Source organism: Nelumbo nucifera, chromosome 3 (genome assembly GCF_055504915.1).
Source record: "Nelumbo nucifera cultivar China Antique chromosome 3, China Antique-T2T, whole genome shotgun sequence".
NCBI lineage: Eukaryota > Viridiplantae > Streptophyta > Magnoliopsida > Proteales > Nelumbonaceae > Nelumbo > Nelumbo nucifera.
The window spans coordinates 96,481,661-96,505,405 of record NC_142651.1 but is presented as its reverse complement, the minus strand read 5'-3'; the positions used below and the strand labels follow the sequence as shown (position 1 = coordinate 96,505,405).

General features: G+C 38.7%; 1 protein-coding gene across 5 annotated transcripts in view; it reads left to right on the top strand.

The window, feature by feature from the left end:
- The first annotated feature begins 3,791 nt into the window (after positions 1-3,791).
- The window catches only part of LOC104586852 (protein ENHANCED DISEASE RESISTANCE 2-like), a 76,860-nt gene continuing 56,906 nt past the window's right edge, over positions 3,792-23,745 (top strand). For 2 of the 5 annotated variants that reach the window (XM_010244221.3, XM_010244217.3), the window contains exons 1-4: positions 3,800-4,758; positions 5,102-5,176; positions 7,154-7,207; positions 18,166-18,231. In XM_010244221.3, coding sequence (XP_010242523.1) covers positions 4,621-4,758; positions 5,102-5,176; positions 7,154-7,207; positions 18,166-18,231 — 333 coding nt within the window. In that variant the 5' untranslated portion in view covers positions 3,800-4,620. Of the gene's footprint in view, positions 4,759-5,101; positions 5,177-7,153; positions 7,208-18,165; positions 18,232-23,745 lie in introns of all 5 variants that reach the window. The other 3 variants (XM_010244218.3, XM_088900448.1, XM_088900450.1) reach the window with 3 other exon arrangements.

The following is a 23,745-nucleotide window of genomic DNA, read 5'->3' as shown; positions in this document are numbered from 1 at the left end:
CCGAAAAGGTTTGCCATTCATTGATTCACCTACCTCTCTCTTTCTCTCTCCCTCCAGAATTCTTCTTTCCATTAGGGTATATACTTATTGTATAGTTATTGAATTAATCAAACCCAACTAATAATTAGTAATAACTTTTGGTTTCAATCCGATCTAATTTGATTAATAGCTAATTGGGCATCCAAACAAATTTAATTGGATTGGATTAGAGTAGCATCATCCATTAACAACCCTTACCACTATGGTTAAGTAAAATAAATAAATTAAAAAAAAACAATACCACTATATATGGTTTGGTTGAAACTAGATGGTTTGACGCGCACCACATCCCATGAGACATTTTCTTGATTTTTTTTGGCCTCATTTGTTTTCAGGGAAGTGGGGGGCAGTTAAGTTGGTGGGTCTTAAAGGAAAAGAAATAAACATGTGTTTGTATTTTGGTATTAATGGGTCATATGCATAAAAAATGATTTCTGAGTGGCTCATTTACCTGGACAAATAATACCCTTCTAAGATTTGGGTAAATCATTTGCCCATTCGTACAAAGAATTATTAATATGTGATGGGATAATATTGTCTCTTTAATAATGTCACTTTTTTTGGATAAAATGGTCACTGCACAATTTTATTTGGGGAATAAAAAAATACCGGTAAGTGCACATATCTGGGGGGCAAGTTTCCTAGGGAACTTTGCCCGGATAAGTGCATTTACTCAAATAAATGACTTATTGAAATACGAACTAGCCCTTATCATAGGTGCAAATCCTAAACCAACCCAACCCAACCCATATGATCACCCTAGTGATGTTTCCACATATATGCCATGTTTCCATGCATTCAAATATTGATATGCTACACGCTATCTTATGTGTGTTTTGTTAATATATTGAATCTTGATTAGAACCATGGATTGGCCTTTTAAATATTGTGACCCTTTTGTTCAATCACCACTGACAATCAACTTAAAATCACACTTTATATTATCTTTTCTAAACATATAATTTTAAGTGCCCAACACATCCTTTTGTATATTTATTTTTATTTTTATTATTTGATTATGATATCATAGGTTGATCCATTTGACTTTGATGGTTGAATTGCATAATTGTCACATGGACAAAGTAGTAGTAATGTTATTGGATTAATTTAAAATAACATGGGTTTTATATTGCTAAAAGTATTAGAAATAGATGTAATTAATAGAATATGTTGTTGAGAAAAAATACCATAAATGTAAGATTTAATGAGAAAGAATGGGAATTAATAGCTTAAATATAAGACTTTCTTTTTTGCTATTGCTTAAATAAAAGACTTAATGAGAGAGAATTAAATGTGGTGAAAAGTGGTAGTTGAAACTAAAAGTAATTGTTAATTGTTATACATCACACTTATTTTTCATTTGGTTGTTTTTAAATTTGTGCTTAATTTCCATCACTAATAAAAACAATTATAGTTTATCATACTTAGTTTCTAATACTATTAATATAAACTATCAAAGATGTGCCTGATTTTATTTATGTTTAATTTATTATTTAACTATGACATAATGGGTTGATCCATTTGACCTGAATGGTTGAATTGCTTACAACATAATAATGGTTTTGTTTTTTGTGTAGTTTCAAAAAATATAGGTTTTATTGTTAAATAAAAGCATTGGATATAAATATAATTAATAAAATTTATTAGTGAGAAAAATGCCATAAGTATAAAATTTAATGAGAGGGAATGAGGGTTAATACCTTAGCAAGGTTCAAAATATCGATACAGGGCGATAAGCCAGTAGGGCGTATCAGCCTATATCAGTACTATTTTTTTTTATTTTTTTCAAAATTGGTTTAGAGGGGCAGATTTAAGGACGGTTCACCCCTTGAACCACTCGTCAACCCAAAACACCCCCTGTAGGGACATATCGGGAAGGCTCCGATATGATACGTATTAGCAATACGCGATGAAATTTTTATCATTGTATCTTAGATATAAAGATTCAATGAGAGGGAATTAATGATGTGAAAGATAAGGTGGTAGGGGGTTAAAATTACATTTCTAGGCATACTAAACTAAAAAATAAGAATTTGTCAAAACAGTAATATAGATTTATTAATTAATTTGGATTGAATATTTTGTTTTTGGGCAAATTTCTTAAACTACATTTATGGTTTTGACTATTGTCTAATGCTGCCCTTATTGTTTCGGAAAATTACCATTACTGTTAAAATATTAATAGAAGGGCTGAAATGCCCGTTTAGCCCTTAGGTCAAATTGAAAGCTCCTCTAGTTCTTCATCTTCCTTGGTTTGTCTTCACTGCCCAGGTCCAGATTAGGGTTCCTTCACCTGAGTTGAGGTGGGCAGGTACAGAGGAGCTCTGAACATATGCAAAACAACACCAGCCCCCTCCCTCCCTCTCTCTCTCTCTCTCTCCCCCTTGTTTCATCACCGTCGTTGTTGCAAGTTGCAATGGCGGCAATGGACCCCTCCACATCAGGCATCTCTCTCTCTCTCTCTTTCTCTCTCTCTCTCTCTCTCTCTCTCTCTCTCTCTCTCTCCGTCCCCTTCGTTCATTCTCTCTTCGTCCCCTTTGTTCTCTCTCCCTCTTGCCATTGTTTCATCCCCACCGCTGCTGCAAAGTGGCGAGCCCCTCCACATCCGACCTCTCTCACTATCCCCTTCGTTCTCTCTCCCTCTCGCCCTTGTTTCATCACCACCACTGCTGCAAAGTGGCGGACCCCTCCACATCTCACCTCTCTCTCCATCTCCTCCATTCTCTCTCACTCTCGCCCTTGTTTCATCACCACCGACCCCTCCACATCCATGCTTGAACCCTATAGTGTGGAGTTGTCTCTATAGGGAGTTGTCTTTGGTGAGATTGATGATTGGAGAGAACCAACGAAAAGAGGGATAACTCTTTTTGCTGCCAAGACGAATTTTCTCTTCACCACAAAGTGGAGCTTCTAGGTTTTCATTGGCAGATTGGCAGGAGGTGGTGGTGGCTCTCTTGAAGAAGATTGTGAACGAGGAGGAGAAAAATAAGGAGGGAGAGGGAGATGGATGAAGGGTAAAATTGGGTTAAAAAATTATATGAAGGGTAAAATTGGATTAAAAAATTATATGAAGGGTAGAGCTAGTAAGTTGTCAAGACACATTAGGGGTAGCATTAGACAATAGTCAAACAATAGAGGTATATCAATTAGGTAAACGATAAGGCTAGTTTAAAAAATTTACCCTTTATTTTTAAATAGTAATTGTTTTTAGCCAAAAATAGAGTTATTGGGTTTTTTGAGTAGAACATTTGGATCAAATTCCATATCAGTTGATTTTTTCTATTCAAAAAGTTCATACGAGTTATTTTTGATATATGTTTTATGGTAAATAAATGGATATCTAATTTTCAAAGTTATTTTTGATGTATTTTGATCATGCTGATATAAGATATTGTACTGATACTGATTCTCCTGTCGATCCCATGGGGTCGTTTTTTTTTTTTTTTTGTGAAGCAATCCCATCGAATTTTTTTAGGAAACAATCCCATCGAAATTTGATTTACCAAAAGAATATCCCATCGAAATCCGACAGATAAAGATTCGATTCGAATCTCTAAATAAGCGCTAAAACGAATCTAATTTGTATTTACCTATATTCGCTTCGATCCGATGATCTTGCAGGCTCAATTTCTATTTTGTAAAAAGAAAGATAATTCATCCATGATCGTTGGTCGTGTTCGTAATTCCTGTTATTGGGCGGGGCAGTTCTTTAACTTCACCCTCAAAACCTAATAATGATTTTCGTCCGCATCAGACAGATAGATCATAGATCCATTCCTCTTTCGCCCATCCATTCCTCTTTCGCCCAAGGCCCCAAGTTCCCAACCCCTTCCCTAAAAAGAAAATAAAAAAAGGAAAAAAAGGAAAAAAAAATGGGGGCGTAAAGGAGATACCTCCTTTCAAAACAGACGTCGGACCAACAAATCCGTACTTCCCGCCACTCAGAAGTCACCGTCGCCGGGCTATCTAACCGGAAAGTTATCGGTTGATGAACCGCGGGCGTCTCAGATCAGGAAAACGAAACCGTTTTCTTATCTGACTCAGCCCTCCCCATTTAAATATCTGATCGCACAGAGAGATACTACTTGACCACACCGGCTACTGGTTATTCCCTCAAATCACGGTTTTTCTGATCACGGTCTAGTTACATTCGGGTACAGATCGTGCGCTCGCTGGGTTTCTGATTTGTGGACTAGAAACTCGTCGACCTCCTCCGAGTTGTCCTATATATGTAGTGGTAATTTAGGTTTGGATTTTGGACTTGAAGAATTTTGCTGGGAATAAGAGTTGTGCATGGGCGATTCGACCTTGATTCCTATGTCGTTTCTTCTGAATAGTACGATGAATGAGCTGATTGTGCAGAATTGGTGGACTTATTAGTAGAAACGATGTGTTTTCTCGAAATTAATGATTGATTTTTTTCCCGGTTGTATAGGTTTTGTTGATCTGCAGCAAGTGACGATTTCTTTTTGAGCTTAAGGAGTTGATTCTGGCTCTTTAGTTGGATTTTGGAATTTTTGGAGGTTTTGACCATGAGGTGGGTGATCATTTGCTGCTTCTGAGTATTTGGACGAGGCAGCGATGTCGAAGGTCATTTATGAAGGGTGGATGGTCCGATATGGACGAAGGAAGATTGGGCGTTCCTACATCCATATGCGGTATTTCGTTCTCGAATCTCGTCTTCTCGCTTATTACAAGAAGAAACCACAAGATAATGTGGTAGGTCTATTGCCTTCTACTTCTCTCATACCTTTTTCCCCCGAAATTAAGCTATGTAGGATCCCTTTAAGTTTGTTTGATTTATCTTATTCTCAGGAACTGTTGCTCTGTTTTTTTTTTTTTTTTCCCCTTAATTTCTGAAATATGAGTCAGTATATCTTGGGATCTTACTCTTTCTTTTTTGAGGGAAAAAATTTACAAATACATGCAAACCCAGGTCTAGGAAACAAAGCAATTGTAGTGGATTTCTTTTATTCTTGTAATGGTTTACTTCCTATGGTTGACCCTACCTATCATCCATATTATGAGTTTACGACTATGATCTTCTCTGAACACTTTTTAGGTTCCAATCAAGACCCTTCTTATTGATGGCAATTGTAGGGTGGAGGATCGAGGCCTGAAGACACACCATGGGCATGTAAGTTTATTTTGTCTTCTTAATCCTTATTAATAAAAACTGCATGATCTGTAAGAGAAGGCTGTTCTTGGTCTATTTGTACCTCTTTGAAGCCAATTACAAATAGTATTTTATTTTATTTTATTTTTTTGAGAAAGGTAACTATAAATTTCATTGAAACATGTCCAGAAAATGAATGTGGTAGAAATGTGAATGCTAAGATGGATGGGTGGAAAACTATAAAGGATAGGATTAGGAATGAAGTTATCCATAGGAACCTAGGAGTAGCTCCAATAGGTGACAAAATGAGAGAGAATGGATTAAGATGGTTTGGGCACGTGCATAGAAGACCACCAATTGTGCCAGTTAGAAGAAGTGGTTTGTTACACATTGAAGGGGCTAGAAGAGCTTGGGGCAGACCAAAAAGGACATGGGTAGAAGTAATAAGAAATGATTTAAGCACTAATAATTTAACAGTGGATATGTTCTGAGGTTCTTTCAACCATTTAAATTTCTTCATTTTATTACTGTAGCATCAAATGGCAGACTCCGGTTCTTTCAACCAACCTACCACCAATTTAGAATTACCTTCAATCATCAAATTTTCCAAATTCAGCTCATTGTGCAATTTCTTGCAACACTGCAAACAATTTAGTCCTAATAAAGTCTCTCACTCACAATAGTGCAAAGAATATGGCAATGACATGTCTTTCTATATCTCTCATAACCCCTCAACTCTAGAGGGACCTGGATTGCCTTGGTTGCTCCCATCAATGTTCAGTTTCACAAATCCTTCCAGAGGGGGCTTCCACATTGAAATTGCTTTTTTCCTTTCTTGAAGTGCTTCTTGCCACCACATGCCAATTTCTCCAAAAGTCCTCAAAGGAGAATTTGGAGATAGTATCCCAAGTTTTAACCTAGCGGATTACCCTAGTTATCAAACATTCTTTCACCGCTTCCTTATTCTTTCCTAAGATTCTTGCATTCTTTTTTTCCAAGATAGTCCAAATCAAAGTTGCTCTTATGTATTTCCACATGATTCTTCCTCTTTTCTTAGGCCACATGAAAGTTGATAGATCAAAGAGATGATTCACCTCTGTTGGCAAATTCCATCAGCACCCAAATAAAGAAAACAACCATTCCCAAATATCTGCAGTAAATGGGCAAGATATTAGTAAGTGGTAACAACTCTCACCATTGTATTTGCAAAGACTACACCAGTTTGGGGATAAACATAGAAATTGTTTTCCTTTTTGCAAGGTGTTGAAGGTGCTAACCTTCTTGTGACACACTTCCAACAAACTTGTTCCCAAATTTCTCTAGCTATATCAAGAAAAATAAGATTATTTTTGATTTTGAGGTTCTGTTGGGGAGGGATGAAGCTTTGGTTGTGCTGACAACAAATTTTGGGCTTTCCAGTCTTTTCACCAAACATTACTTATATGCTTTTGGAGTGGGGCTCACCTCACAAAGCCAAAAGCTAGAACAGGAAAGACCTCCAAATAGGTTTTGCTGATCTCAGGAGACTGCCATTGAGAGCCAAAGACAGGCATAAAATGGTTTCAAGAGAGACTTTTCTTGCCATATGCTTATCAAGAGAGATTTTTCTGTATCTTTTAATTGCAATGGTTTGTATTTTACTGCTGTAGGTTTATTTATTACTATTTGGAGGTTTTTTTTTGTGGTTTTATGGATTGTAGCATTGGTAACTGATTGGAATTACATTCAATTACACCAATAGAAATTGATTATCTTTTTTTTTCCTAACTTATGACATTGTCTAACCTGGATATTTTATCAGCTATTTTCTTCATTCAAATCTCATCACCTACTTCATACCAGCAGTGATTGAATTCTAGACCATAGTTTACTGTTAGGTGTCCCCTTCTTGACAACAAATCCATTGATGTAGATTTTCTTATTTGTCTGTAGCTATGGTCTTCTCTAGTTCTCTTCATCAGTTCCTTTTTGATCATTAACTTTCTTTGTCTTTAACAGATGGTCTATGTTTTGTCTGTTTACAACAAGAAGGAGAAGTACCATCGGATTACGGTGTGTGATCTTTACTTTCTCTTTATGGAAATCTAAACCAAGCTATTCCTTTTTCTCTGTTATTTCCTTGTTTCTATTAGGTATTAATGCATTATTTGTGTCCTAGTTTCAATATAAGCATGTGTTTATCCAATGGTCAAGTTGGAACAGAGTTTGAGATGACAAGAGAGGCTTAGTTTACTTACCTTTAAAATTTAGAGTTGAAGTGGATTGGCATTGTTGTTTGGGAATGGCAATAAGTTTATTCCACATGCACTTGCAATAGAAGATCGTATGGAATTTGCCCACCTACAGAATTCAAATCAGAGTTATTCTTTGAAAATCTTTCCTTCCATATATTAACAAAAAAATATTTCCTTCTGGAGGCTGCTAAATTTCAAATTGAATATTTTTTTTATGGGTTGTCAAACTTTTTTCCAAGGGAGCAACTCTATACTATGATTTTTAAATTTCATTAGTGTAACCTTTTAGGAGATTTAAACTATTTATATTCAATTGAATAATCTTGATTAAATTTGCATCTGTTCCAACTTCCAAAGTAACTAATACAAACCTGAGGTGATTGCTTTAAGCCATAAATTGACTTCTGAAGCTTGCATGCCTTCCCTTGACTATTAGGAAAACAAACTCTTGGTAGTAATCATATAAACTTCCTCTTGCAAATGACCATTGAGGAAGACATTTTTAACATCCATATGATGCAATGGTCATGAAGAATGAGTTGTAAGAGAGAAATAAAGCGAACAGAATTCATCTTTGCAACAGGTGCAAAGGTCTCTTGATCATCACAAAGTCTGTATACAAGGCCAAGTTTGGGGGTGCTTATTTGAAAAATAAGTGCTTATTTCTAATAAGCACTTGTGAGCATTTGGTGAAAAAGCACTTATTTTAAACAGGGGTAATAGAGGTATTTTTAAAATGACATGGTGGGCCAAGATAGGCTAGAAAGGAAATAAGCACTTAAAAATAAGCCCAAAATTTGGGCTTCTCAACGGGCTTATTTTCCAAATGCAAATAAATGCTTATTGGTGTGGTCCCAGCCCAAAATAAGTTATTCGAATAAGTCATCCCAAACTTAGCCTAACTCTTACTAACCCTGTTTTATACCATACCTTTGACCGGATCCATCAACCTTATGCTTTGTAGTGTACAGCCATCTGCAACCAATAGGAACATACCCTTTGGGAAGCTCAATTAACTCCTATATCTGATTCTTAGTAAATGCATCCATCTCTTGAGTCATTGCCTCCTTATACTGAGATACCTGCATTGCCTCTGTAATAGCGTGTGGAGTGAACACATAGGATATAATAGAAACAAAGGCATGGGGGAATCATGAGAGACATAATTGGAGATGGGATAAGCAACACAAGCAGAGGAAGTCTTGGTACATTGGCTTCTTCCTTTACAGGCAACAATAGGTAGGTCAAGATTATCAACATTAGTATGAGATGAATTACGAGAAAAACCAGGGAAGGTTGATTACCTAAACTAAGGGCTTCAGATTGAGGTGGCTGATTAGTCTCTAGTGTTACCTTCTTTCCTCTAGAATACAACTGTAAATTTAGGACATCAACTAATTGAGGTGTAGAAATAGGGCTACTCACATCACTTTTGATCTGAACAGGATAAAATTAACACACTTCATTGAAACTTCCCCCCTGAATAGAGGTCAGGTAAGAAAAGAAAGGGGTAGACTTGAGAAAAGTAACATCTTTTGACACAACATTCCGAACTTAGGATAAAAAATTTGATTACCCTTCTGCGTTGAGGAATACCCAAGGAAAAAACATCAAAGAGCTTTGGGATCAAACTTTTCCCTATTTGGACTAAAGCCATGAACAAAACATACACAACCAAGCACTGTTAAGGGTAAATGAAGGGGTGCTCAACTTGACATAGAAGCTTATGTGGAACTGAAGTTGGAATGTTGGTGATGGCAATCTGTTGATAAGTATACAATAATCTACATTGCGTCTTCCTAGAAATGTACTGGAACATGCATCTGGAAGAGTAGACTTCTGACAACCTCATAATGTGTCTATTCTTCTTTTCTGCAACTCCATTGTGCTGAGGTGTAATTTTAAAGGTGTGCCTAGGCGCACAGCGAGGTGCATTTTAGGGTATGTGCCTCACCTAGGTCCTAGATGCAGCACTTTCAAAAGGCACGTGCCTGGTGTGGGCCAGGGGCTACGAGCCGCCTTTGTAGCAAATTTGTGCATTTCCGCTTCCCAGATTTCATCTCTTTCGAGGAAGCCATCTCCAGGAACAACTTTGATTAAGCAACAATAGAAGGCATGTGCACAAACAGTCTAGAACTGTCAATGGGTTGGGTGTACCCAATAGAATCAGGCTGAACTGATTATACCAATTCTGGTTCTGAGTTTTGTGTCCTGATTATTATCGGGTTGGGACTAGTTTTTGCTTTTCAAAACCAAATAAGACCCAAAATATAATGTCTCATGGTTTTTTTTTGTAATTCTTTGTTACACTTCATGTCCAAAAGGTTTAAATTTCATAGGCAGTATGTAAAATAATTTTAGTTAATGGCACTTGTTTTGTTAACATATAAACTGGTTTACTATTTACTGTCTACCTATTAAGGTTATATTATAAAAAATGAAGTTTCAAATTGTTATTTTACAGTTTATTATAGAAACCAAATGTAATGGGTCCAATTGGGCAAGGCCCGAGTATCCCAATTAATAACCAGTTCACTTTTTGGTCTGGTTTTATAGAATCTATATGTTATGATTTGGGACTGGGTCCACCCTGTGCCAGAGCAGAACTGATCCATTGACAGCCGTAGTCTTCACAAACCAGCTGATTGATATTAAAAAATTTGTCACAGCATAAGAGGCACACACAATGACCAAATAGCATGGGACCTCTTATGGTTTCCCAAAAGATCATACGCACCAGACAATACCAGCCAATCCCATTAAAAACTGACATGCAGAATCAACCAATCCAGGTGATCAAAACTGGATTTTTCTCAATTTATCATGTGAATAATATATAAAATATCAAGTATTCATCCAATCAAGGGGCCATTACGTGGTATAATGGTAAAATCATGGGCTGTCAAGTGTGAAAACGCGGGTTTGAGTCTGAGAGCGGCCATTTTGTGCAGAAAAATGCCCAAAGCAAGGATTGTAGCCAGATTCTAGTCCATTCTTCCCTAGAGCAAGACCATAGATAGTTGGGACTAACATTGGATAATAGCTCTTTATTCATCCAATCAGTTGAAAACATATAACAAAAAGAATCCTAAAATCAGGGCCTACTATAAAATCAGAGCAAGACCATAGATGTCAGAACTCAGACATTATGGCCTACTGGCTGAATGGCATGAACTCTTTGCTCTGATACCAAGATGTTGTTTGAACACACCAAATCAGTGATTGATCTAATAGTTTTTTTTTTTTTTTTATATGAACATGACTAGTATGTGGAGAGTAGAGATTCAAGAAGAATGTAACAAGGTGTAGTGTTCTATCTTGCATTACATGCCCTATTCTCTTAATACATAGGGCATGTGATGCAAGATAGAACACTTCACCTTGTTACATTCTTCTTCAATCTCTGCTCTTTACATATTAGTCATATTCACATGCTCTATTCTCTTGATACCTATGATAATAAGCTCTAGGAAATAATTAACACTTGTGATCTTCTTCAAAGAAAAAAGGCTTTTTTGGTACTTTTCCCCTAACTGGTGCATTCTTTGCAAGGCCAATGGTGAGTCATGCTACCACCTACTAATCTTCTGCCCCTTTGTTTCTTCTATTTGGGTTTGGTTTTTTCTCTGTTTGGCCGCAGGTGGACCCCCACCAAACATGCAAAGAGTGAGGCACAAGAGCTGCAGTTTTCTGGATAGTTTGGGAGGAAAGAAACCAAAGAATTTTTGTAGAAAAGGAGAGAAATAGAGGGGTAATTATTGAGGTGATTATTGGGTCCAATTGTAATTTTGTGCTGTTTTTGTCTTTTAAAGAGTGAGGCTGCACCTTGCGCCTCCCCTTGGGATGCTTGTAACAGACATTTATCTTTTTGCTGATAATGAATTTTAATGAACTTTTATCTATAAAAAAAATATTGAGGTGGTTACTGCTAGGGTGGTTCATTGGATAAAACCAGTGAACCCATTTGATGATGTTGAGTTGGTCTGGTTTGTTTTTATTTAGTTAGGAAGTTGTTGGGCTTTAGGCCCATTAGTTTATGTTTTTTTAAGTTGTGACTGTTCAGCTTTTAGTAGCCGCCCTACTAAGGGCATCCTTGTAATATCTCATCTTTTTAAGTTAAGTATAAATATAATGAGAGGGGGGCGGCTAGGGTTTATTTCACAATCCTGGTTGACTTTCTACTCTCTTCTTCTTCTCCTTTCTTCTCTACTGCTGAAATCTTCATCTTCCCCCTCTTTCCTTCACAAGAAACTCGACTAAATTTGTAATTAGTGATCTGTACTCGGTATCAGAGCAGGCCGAAGGTTCCTTGAAGTTGTTCTCTCATGCAGCCCTAGATCGGCCGACTGCATGGTGATTTAAGAGGTTGATCGAAGCCCTCAGGTAAGCCCAGTTTTTGGATTTTTTTTGGTGGATCTGTGTGCCCTGTAGTTGGTCTAGGGTTTCTCATCAAAATCAGGAAAAACTGGAGAAAGGGGAAGAGTCCTGTTTCTGTTGGACTCTTCAATTTTGAACTAGGAAGTGGCGCCCTAATTTTTTAGGGTTCCTTGGAGTTTTTTGTAAGGGGTGATTCAAGTCCTACCTGATTTGGAGGCTTCTAGAGAGGGCAATTGCCTCTTCTCTCTCTTCTCCCGTCCTATAGAAAAGGAATCTTTTGTGGGAAGAAAGTCTAGGACACCAGAAAGGTGTTGTTGGTTCCAAAAGGTGTTTTGTTTGATCTTGCTGCAAATTTCAGTTATTTTCTTTACATTTTTTGAGAAGCATGGAGGGCCACGAAGTTGAAAATAAGCCTGGGAGTGAAATGGGACCAGTAGGAGGAGGTGCTGGAAACCCTTTCGGGGCTGGGATCATTACTATAGTTAGGTTGGATGGTGCAAATTACTTAGAATGGTCACAATCTGCAAAGATGGCCATTGGTGCTCGTGGGAAATTAGGGTATATCACTGGTGAAGAGGTGAAACCCGAAACTAGCAACTCCCGGTGGGTACAGGAGAATTATATGGTGATGACTTGGTTGTGTAATTCTGTGTTGCCACATATAAGTAAAAATTTTTTATGGGCAAATAAAACTAAGGAAATATGGGATGGGGTTGCAAAAACCTATTCACAGAGGGAGAATGTTTCTAGGGCTTATCAATTGAGAAATCAGATTATTGCTACATGGCAGGGAGATAGATCTGTTGCAGCCTATTTTTCAGTCCTTAAAACCCTATGGCAGGAGATTGACCATTTAGAGACATTTGCTTGGGAAACCACCAAGGATGCAGCTACCTATCAGAAACATCTAGAGAAGTATAGGGTGTTTGAATTCCTTGCTGGCCTTAATCCTGAGTATGATATTGCACGACAACACCTTCTTTCCAGGGACAGTGTTACTCTCTCCCAAGCATATGCCTTTGTGTCTGGGGAGGAGTGCAGTAGAGATGTGATGATGAAAAACCTTATTTCTGATCAGTCTTCCATGGTAAGTGTTGTGAAACCTAAACAAAGTGGCAGTGACATCAAGAAGGAAGATAAAAGAGGTCTGATCTGTGACTACTATAAGAAGCCTAAACATACAAGAGATACTTGCTGGAAGCTTCACCCATATCTTGTGCCGACTAGATTGAAAAATAAGAAGGGAAATGCGCACATGGCAGTTACTGGTGACATTCTGGCCCCTCTTACTACAACTGCTCTGGAGTCTGTTGCAGCTGCTGTAGTAAGGGCCGAACTTGAGAGGTATGAGCTACTTCTAAACCAGCGGGATACAGCCAGTTCCAGTTCAGCCGCAAGCGGACAGCAAGGTACAGGTGGAGTCCACTCTACTTCTTTTGCTCACACAGGTAGTTCACACGTCACTGCAAATTATGTTTCCACTTCAGATAAGGAGGGACCTCCTTGGATTATAGATTCTGGAGCCTCAGAGCACATGACCCAGAGCTCTACTATTTTTTCAACTTACCAGCTCTGTTTTGGCAGAGATAGGGTCTCCACAACTAATGGATTCCATGTTCCTATTGCTGGGAAGGGATCTGTCAAGATTAGTGATTCTATTTCTCTACCCTCTGTCCTTCATGTTCCCAGATTGAGCACTAATTTGTTATCTGTTAGTAGTTTGACTAAGAACCTGAACTGCTCAGTAATTTTTTCTCCTGGTCGTTGTATTTTGCAGGATCTGGATTCAAAGAGGACGATTGGGAGTGGTCGTGAGTGAATGGAATCTACCTCTTGGATGTACTTCCTTTTCATCAGAGTCATCATGTCAGCAAGGATAGTGAGTCAGGGTTTGTGAGTCAAATTATGCTTTGGCATAATCGTTTGGGTCATTTACCGTTTTCTTCTTTGAGTTTTTTGTTTCCAAAACGTTTTGAGTCTGTTAGTTTGTCAAGTCTGGAGTGTGAAGGTTGTCAACTTGGAAAGCATTGTAGACATTCATTTAAACCTAGTAATAAAAGATGTTTTTCTTCTTTTGATGTTATTCATTCGGATGTGTGGGGCCCTTACCATGTTCCTTCTATGGAAGGTTATCGTTATTTTCTCTTATTTGTGGATGATTTCTTACGACTCTTGGATTTACCTGATGAGATCCCACGATGAGGTACCATCCTTGGTGAGGCAATTTCATCAGATGATACTAACACAATTTGGAATAAGAATAAAGGTGTTCAGATCTGACAATGCCAGGGAATATTTTGAAAGACATCTTGCCTCATATCTGTTAGAATATGGTGTTGTCCATCAGAGTAGTTGCCCCTACAGTTCACAACAGAATGGTGTTGCAGAAAGGAAGAGCAGACACATTGTTGAGACTGCAAGAAGCATGATGATCACATCTACAGTTCCAGTTTGGTTTTGGGGTGATGCAGTTCACGCAACAGTATATCTGATTAACAGGGTGCCCTCTCGTATACTTGGATTCAACACCCCATTCAGTCTTCTTTTTCCTCAGGGGGAGATGTTTCATATTCCTCTCAGGGTGTTTGGGTGTGTATGCTTTGCACATATCCTTGGTCCTCACTGCTCGAAGCTTGATCCCAAGGCAAAGAAGTGTGTCTTCCTTGGATATGCAGAGAATCAGAAAGGGTACTGCTGCTATGATCCAGTCTTTGGGAGCCGGTATGTTACCATGGATGTCACCTTTTTTGAATCCACATACTTCTTCTCAAAGAATCCTTCTCAGGGGGATTGTTTTGGGGAAGTGAGTCAGCAATCTATTCCTCTCCCAGTTCTAGTCCCTGTGTCTACTCCTGTGCTTGACCACCACCCTGTGGCACCTACCTTGCCACCTACTTTGCGTTCTGCTTCTCAGCATTACTTACGACAGGGACTTCACAAGGAGGTTGATTCCACTACAACAGAATTCACATCACTTCCTGTGGATTCCTTGGAGACTCCAGATTCGGCTGCCATGGATTCAGGTATTCCTCTTGGTCCCGCTACTGTTTCAGTTCCCATTGATCCTACTAACTCTGTTACAGATAACCTTGATCTCCCTATTGCTCTCAGAAAAGGGAAGAGAAAGTGTACTGCTCATTGTATTTCACAGTACTTATCCTACAGTGTGGACTTTCTCCTTCCTACCGTGCTTTTCTCTCATCTCTTGATTCAGTGTCTATACCCAAGGGTGTTAGTGAGACTCTCTCCAAACCTGAGTGGAAGACAACTATGCAGGAAGAGATGGCAGCTTTGATTAAGAATCAGACATGGGACATTGTGGATCTACCAGAAGGCAAGGAGACAGTTGGAAGCAGATGGGTTTACACGGTAAAATATAAGGCAGATGGATGTATAGAAAGGTACAAGGCAAGACTTGTTGCAAAAGGGTACACACAGACCTATGGCATTGATTACTTAGAGACCTTTGCGCCAGTTGCAAAGATGACCTCCGTTCAAATACTTCTTTCTCTTGCTGCCTCATACTCTTGGCCCTTGTTTCAACTTGATGTGAAGAATGCTTTCCTAAATGGGGATCTGCAAGAAGAAATGTATATGGATCTTTCTGCTGGTTTTTACAATGATACTGAAAAGGGAAAGGTATGCAGGCTTAAGAAGTCACTTTATGGCTTGAAACAATCTCCCAGAGTATGGTTTGACAGATTCAGACAGACCTTGATTGCTTTTGGCTACACTCAGACTCAATCCGATCACACCTTATTTGTGAAGTGAAGGGGATCTTTGGTGTCAGTCCTAATTGTTTATGTGGATGATATTGTTGTCACTGGGAATGATCTGAGTGAGATTGATGGTCTGAAAAAGAACCTACATAAAGAATTTGAAATTAAGGATCTTGGAGAACTGAGATACTTCTTAGGCATTGAAGTTGCAAGATCAAAACATGGAATTTTTATCTCACAAAGGAAGTATGTCTTGGATCTTCTTCAAGATACAGGGAAGCTTGGAACAAAAGCAATCAACACCCCTATTGATCAGAACCATAAAATTAATGCATTCGAAGGTGAACCAGTAAAGGACATTGGGAGATATCAGAGACTTGTGGGTCGGCTACTATACTTGTGTATGACAAGACCAGACATCTCCTATGCAGTAAGTGTAGTAAGTCAATACATGCATGCTCCACGAATCCAACATTGGGAGGCAGTTGACAGGATTCTTGCTTATCTAAAGGGACACCCGGGCAGAGGCATATTGTTTACTGATCATTGATAGTTGAAACTAGAGGTTTATATAGATGCAGATTGGGCAGGATGCCTTGATGACAGGAGATCAACTTCAGGAGTGTGCACCCTAGTTGGGGGTAACCTTGTCTCATAGAAGAGTAAGAAACAAACAGTGGTGGCAAGATCAAGTGCTAAAGCCGAATACAGGGCCATGGCACATGGAGTTTCAGAACTTCTCTGGATCCATTCCCTGTTAGAAGAAATTGGTGTACAGGAAGAAGAACCTATGATGCTATATTGTGATAACCAGGCAACAATTAACATTGCCCATAACCCAGTCCAGCATGACCGAACTAGGCACATTGAAGTGGATAGACATTTTATCAGAGAAAGGGTAACTTTCGGAGAAGTTTGTCTTCCATACATTGCTTCTGATCTGTAACTCGCTGATGTTCTCACAAAAGGTGTTGCAAAGAACAAGTTGGAGCATGATCTACGCAAGTTGGGAATGTGTGACATTTACTCCCAACTTGAGGGGGAGTGTTGAGTTGGTCCGGTTTGTTTTTATTTAGTTAGGAAGTTGTTGGGCTTTAGGCCCATTAGTTTATGTTTTTTTAAGTTGTGACTGTTCAGCTTTTAGTAGCCGCCCTACTAAGGGCATCCTTGTAATATCTCATCTTTTTAAGTTAAGTATAAATATAATGAGAAGGGGGCGGATAGAGTTAATTTCACAATCCTGGTTGACTTCCTACTCTCTTCTTCTTCTCCTTTCTTCTCTACTGCTGAAATCTTCATCTTCCCCCTCTTTCCTTCACAAGAAACTTGACTAAATCTGCAATTAGTGATCTACTGATGATATTCCCACAGTGGTTCTGCTGAATAGTTGCTAAGAAGTGGCAGATTCAGCCCCAAGTAGAAATGTCTCTCTTCCTTCATGGAATCTGCCATGTTCTGGTGTCATTAAGCTGAATTTTTGATGGCAGTAGTGAGGACAACCCTTTTCTCTCAGGGATTGGTGGAGTTCTCAGGACAGAGGAAGGTGTAGTCATTGCTATGTATTCAGGCTCGATTAGATTTGGGGACTCACTCTGGGTTGGGGTTATGGCTGTGATGGAGGGTGCAAAAAGGGCTAAGGGATTAAATATTAATAGATTCTTCATCGGAGGAGACTCAAAACTGGTGATAGGTTGGTTAGGGAAGGACGATGAGGGTATGTGGCCTTATCTTAATGAACGGAGATTCTTCAAATGGCTGACTCAAGGTATGGAAATGAGATTGCAGTGGGTTAAGAGGAGTGCTAATTCATTTGGCGATTCACTAGCCAGACAAGGGGTGGGAAGGGATCAGTTTTTTGGGCTGTTCTGTAATTTTCTTTTTGTTTTTTGGGGGAGTTAAGAGAGTTTCTCTCTCCCTGCCCTTGTACTTATTCTTAATTATCTAATGAAATGTTTCTGTTATTGATAAAAAAATACATATGATAATAAGCATCAATCACAAAAAGGCCCCTAACACTTCCAAGTAATTATATAATTTGGATAAGGTTAAAATGACTAAAATACCCCTGAACTCTCAACAGAGAGATTAAAGACCTCAAGAAGGATATGAGAGTTAGCATTAAGTGGGCTCCTTGATCTGCAAATGGCCTAGTAGATGGTCTGGCAAAACAAGAAGCAACAGGAATTCAGATGTTCTAGTGTCTAATACCCCAAAGGGGTGATTTGTTATTGAGGACTTAAGGGTGGTTAACTGAGGCTACCCACATATATAGGAAACCAGCATTGTACAGATTTATATAATTTTGTTACTCATTATAAATAAACTTTTAAACAGTTACTGTGCCAGGATGACATGCACAAATTGAGAAAAATAACACTCACAAAAAGAAAAGACTGCTGCAATTAAAGGAAAAATGATGGGGGACTTGTTTTTCCTCTCCATAGTTTCATTTTTTCCTTTTGCATCAACTAGCACTAATGCCCCACATAAAAGTGAGCTTCAACATGTGCACATAGAATGCTTTCTAAACACTGATTTAAGGTATTAAGTACTAACAAGATATGCTAACATTATTTTCCAGTTTGTTGGAGGTGATCACTTGTCTGTAACTGTACCATTAGAATTGTCTTTCACCAATGGAGTTCCCCCTTCTTATTGCTGGATTTGTTTTTTGTTCTAGATGGCAGCATTCAACATCCAGGAAGCACTGATCTGGAAGGAAAAAATTGAGTTCATTATCGATCAGGTTCACTACCTTTTCTAATATTGCCTGTTTTTATGACATCTTGAGTTGTATTTGATTGTTCATGACATCTTAGTATTATAGTAAAGCCCTAATCAGTGGGTGACAATAAAAGATTTTATATTTGTACTTTTACTGTTCACTTCTGAAATTAGTATTTCTATTTTTTTTTTGATAAATGAAGATAATTTTATTAAACCAGAGAATTAAGGCATTACAGGAAACCCATGGAGAGGCACGAGCTGTTACCTCTCCTACCAAAGTATTACATCAAGTTAAAATAGGAATAAAAATTACAGTGCAGCCCAAAATAAATGTTCCCTTGAAGCCCCTTGCTTAGCCAACCCATCCACTAAGGTATTTGCTGATCTTCCCACCCAAAGAGAGGTAACAGTCATGCTCTTTGTGAGCCAATTAACTTTCCTCAATAAGTCTTTTGAAATTAGTATTCCTTTACCATTTTCTTCTAAACAACGATCTAGAGCTGTCATGTGGATATTTATTTTTTTGGTCTCCCGTACTCTTTGTCACACATTCAGTTCATACAAGAGAGCTCAAAAAGTTTAGGGTGAAAACAGAATCAATCGACCTTCAACCCCACCCTAGAGAATCAGAATATATTTATATGAAATATGTATATTTATAGAAAGGCCCTTGTGGGGCAAAGAAGAGAAAATATGAGAGAAAGAATTAACAAGATAGTGTACAACAAGGACTACAGTAATAAGGTACAACATTAGGATTCTTCACACTCCCCCTCAAATTGATGTGAGTGCATTAGCATCAGTTTGCCCATAAGAAATAGATGTTTGGATCTCGTCATGGCCTTGGTGAATATGTCAGCAATCTGCATATTTGAGGCCATATGAAGAAGAGAGATAGAGCTAGTAAGAAACAAGTCTCAAATAAAGTGGCAATCCACCTCAATGTGCTTTGTCCTTTCATGAAAGACGGGGTTAGAAGCAACCTTTATAGCACTGGTGTTATCTGCATGTAGAGGGATAGGTATAGAGATAGGATGACCAAGGTCTTTAAGTAGCGATGACATTGCCTTGTATTCAGCTTCTGTGGAGGACTTGGAGACAGTTTGTTGTCTCTTGCATTTCCATGAGATAAAAGAATCACCCATGAAAACACACCACCCATTAGTGGAGCGACGAGTGTTGGGACAACCTGCCCAATCAGCATAAACATGGGCTCTCAAATGGATAGGAGAGGATGAGGAGAAGAATAGTCCATGTGATAAAGTGCCACAAACATAGAGGATAATCCGATGTAGTAGAGACAAATTGGTTGACAACTTGGACCGTGTGAGAGATGTTAGGTTGAGTCATAGTAAGATAGATAAGGGACACCACAAGTTGAGGATAGATGGTGGCATCAATGAGTAAGGGACCTTTTGACTTGGACAATTTAACATTCAGCTCCAAGGGAGTATCAACCTGCTTATTATCAGTAAGGCCGACCAACTTGACTATATTTGAAGCATATTTGTGTTGGCAAATGAAATATTGCCGATTATTTCTTTGGACTTCAAGTCCTAAGAAATAGGTGAGAGAACCCAAGTCCTTCATGTGAAAGGGTCTGTGAAGAAGAGACTTAAAATCTTGAATTCCTTGTACATTATCTCTAATCAACAACATGTCTTCCACATACAAGAGGAGAATTGTAATACCCTGTGATTCCTTGTACATTATCTCTAATCAACAACATGTCTTCCACATACAAGAGGAGAATTGTAATACCCTGTGGCCTTTTCTGAACAAAGAGAGAATGATTAGAATTACTCTGACTATACTCGGCTTCAGCCTATAGAGAGATTTCTTCAAGCGACAAACAAGAGATGGATCACTATAGTACCCTGGAGGGGGTTTCATGTATACTGTTTCTTTAATGTTATGTTTGGTTTAAGGGAAAATGTAGGGAAAGGTAGGGAAACCTTTACAAACCTTGTGTTGGTTTCCCTGTCTTTCCCTTCCTTTCCCTACCTTTTCCTTCAAACCAAACATAGCCTAAATGTCCATGTAGAAAGACATTTTTCACATCCAATTGGTAGATAGGCCAAGAGTGCACAGTAGAGAGGGCTAAAAGAAAACGAACTATAGTGATCTTGGCAACCGGAGTGAATGTATCCTCATAATCAATGCCATACTCTTGTGTATAACCCTAAGCCACAAGACATGCTTTATATCGATCTAAGGAGCCATTAGATTTCAACTTGATTGAATAAACACACTTGCTTCCAATAAGAGAGCCATTAGAAGGAGCTAGGACAAGGTCCCAATTGTCATTCTCATGCAAGGCTTGAACCTTTGCATCCATGGCATCTTTCCAGTGGGGACCACTAATGACCTGTTGGTAAGAACGAGGAGTATCTGTGGAAGACAAGATAATAGAAAAGGAACTATGGTTTGAAGTGAAACCATAGCAATTAGGGGGTCTAGAAACATGAGTAGAATGTCACAAAGGGACAGATGGAACAATAGAAGAATCTGAAACAGGGGTACCACTTACGGGGTTATTGGTGGCAGGCTGAGGATCTGGACCGGGAAGAAGGAGGGTCGTAGGCATAGGTGCTGAATTATGACTCACTTGTGAGCGAAGACGAGAAGATCCTTTATAGTCATTGAAGGCAGAGCATCCTATGAATCAAAGTCTTACAAAACAGAAACAGAAGGTACAAATAACTTGGCTACTCTTGAAAACAAGGAAATATGCTCAATCAAAATGACATTTTGAGAAATACAGATGCGATGGGCAGAAGGATCGTAGCAAAGAAGTCCTTTGTGGTTGGGAGTTGGGACTATACCCCGCAAAGGCACACATAACGGACTGAGCTGAGATTTTAGAACATTCTCAAGAACGAAGACGCACAACATAAGCACCCAAAAACATGAAGGTTGGAGAGATTAGGAGGACAACCAAACAGTTTTTGATGAGGAGACAAGTTAGCCATAACAAATGAACACAATTAATTAGATACACAACCATACTAGCTGCCTCCACCGAAAATGAAAATGGTGCATGTGACTCTTGAAGAAGAGTTCTCACAACATTGAGGATGTGCCCATTCTTGCGTTTTGCCACACCATTTTGCTGAGGAGTGTTTGGAAAAATCCGTTGAACTTGTATTCCAAGATTTCTTTGGTAGGCTAGAAATTCACCATCATTGTATTCTCTCCTTGAGTCTGAGCATAGGATATGAACACTGGATTGAAACCAAACTCGGACCATAGCATGAAACAACTGAAAGGTTGGAAAAACTTCTAACTTGTATTTGAGGAAGTACATCCAAGTGTACCTGGTGCAATCATCAATGAACATTACAAAATACTTGTATCTCAATTGTGAAACAATAGAGGAAGTCCATACATCACTATGTATAATTTCAAAAGGTAAAGTAGCATGTTTAACTTTGTGAGGAAATGGCAACGTATGACTTTTATTCGAACAACAAGTAACACAAGATGTATTAAATGTTTGCAAGGAGGGAATTTTATTTCTAATGAAACCATAGCCAAACAAAAATTTAAGTTTTTCAGAGTTTAGGTGATCCAAACGTTTATTCCATAAATCCCAAATGTTATTTCTTTGACCCAAACTAGAATTCAATGAAGGACTAAAATAAGCAGATGATTGTGCTGATTCAGATCCCTCGAATTCTAGAGCAGACAAGCGGCCCAACCTACGCTCCTTTCCTTTCACCTTCCCAATGCACTGGTCCTGAATCAAACAACCAAGAAAAAGGTAAGAATGTGACCTTCATCAACCAATTGACCAATTGAAACAAGGTTAGTGGTATATTTGGGAACAAAGAAAGTTTTGGTAAGGGAAAGGGAAGTCGAGGGTGAGAGCTTCAAACACAAATCATTACTCCCAACGATATTCAGTTTTTCACCATTGGTAATAACAATATGCTTATGATGGGTCTTTGAAGATTTAATTGATGGTTCGAGGTAGGCTCCAGTCATATGATTGGTAGCCCCAGAATTAATTATCTAAACATGAGAGGAAGAGGAACAATAACCAGAGAACTCACCAGATAGGCAATAGCAGAAAATGCAGATGAGATAGCAGAGGATACCAGTTCTCGTATCTCTTCCTTGTTCATGGGGTCAGAAGATTCACCTTTGACACTGGGAACATCAGTCGTCTGTCCTTCAGATACCTGGTAAGCCTGTGGCTGATTCTTCTTCATACTACCTTTGGAGGGACGAACAGGACAATCTGGAATGATATGACTATGTTGCTTACAGTATGTGTAAACATTTCTTCTTCTTGCAGTGTGAAGCATTATGTCCAAAACCTTTGCATTCATAACATTGGGTATTTGGGTCTTAGGCATACCCTTACCACCAGATTTCTTGCTCACTTGTGCAATAAAAACTATCTCAGCCCCAGATTCAAGTTGATTCCCTTCCAGATTTGCAGCAGTCATAAGTCTAGCCTCCTCTCTCAGCAATTCTCCCATCATAGAATCTCAATTTGGTAGTGTACCCCTACTCAGAATATTGGGCCGAATAATTTCATATTTAGGTGTCAGTTTCATGAGGAAATGGTTCACCTTCATCTTCTCAAAGTGCTTCTATAGATACTTAAAACACTCTGCTGAATTAGATGGCTTGATGTGAACTAATTCATATTCTGCCCACAAGTCAAGAAACCTTGCATAATATTCCTGTATCTTCAAAGAAAATGCCAAAACAGATCCAACCTGATAGGTTCTCAGTGGTAACAGTTCAAGCCAGCAGTGTTTCAGGACTGTTGAACTGGGGAGAAAAGAAATACTCTCCAGAACTGATACCGAAATGCAACTGAGTAGTTTATGGAGTAAGATTACCCTAGGGTGACACCAAAGCTAGGGCTCCAAGAAAAAAATAGATAGCCGATTGAGCAGAAAAGTCTGATTCACCAACCTGATGTGCAGATTTACAGAAACTGCCATCCAAGAGAGGAGAGATCAGAACTCCCCAAATACGTATCCAGTCACGATCAGATTTTCTGAGTAGGTAAACCAGGTCTGGGTGACACACCAGTTATAGTTTCCCTTCAAACAGATGTTTTCCCAAAGAATTCTCTGAAAGTCTCCCTTGCTGAACTAGCAGACTGATAGCCAGGATTAGGGTTGACTGATAGCCAGGATTAGGGTTGACTGAAACAACCCTAGCTTCAGTCAATGAATCCAGAAACCAGTAAGATTTGAGAGGTTAATGAGTGAACATGGAGCAGACACAGTCTATGGAGTAACCTGCTTTGATACTATGCCACACATTCAGTTCGTACAAGCTCAACAAGTTTAGGGTGTAAACAGAATCAATCAACCCCACCCTAGAGAGTCAGAATATATTTATGTGAAATATGTATATTTACAGAAAGGCCCTTGTCGGGCAAAGAAGAGAAAATAAGAGAGAAAGAATTAACAAGATAGTGTACAATAAGGACTATAGTAATAAGGTACAACAGGATTCTTCACATAAAGGTACTATGCCACACATTCAGTTCGTACAAGCTCAACAA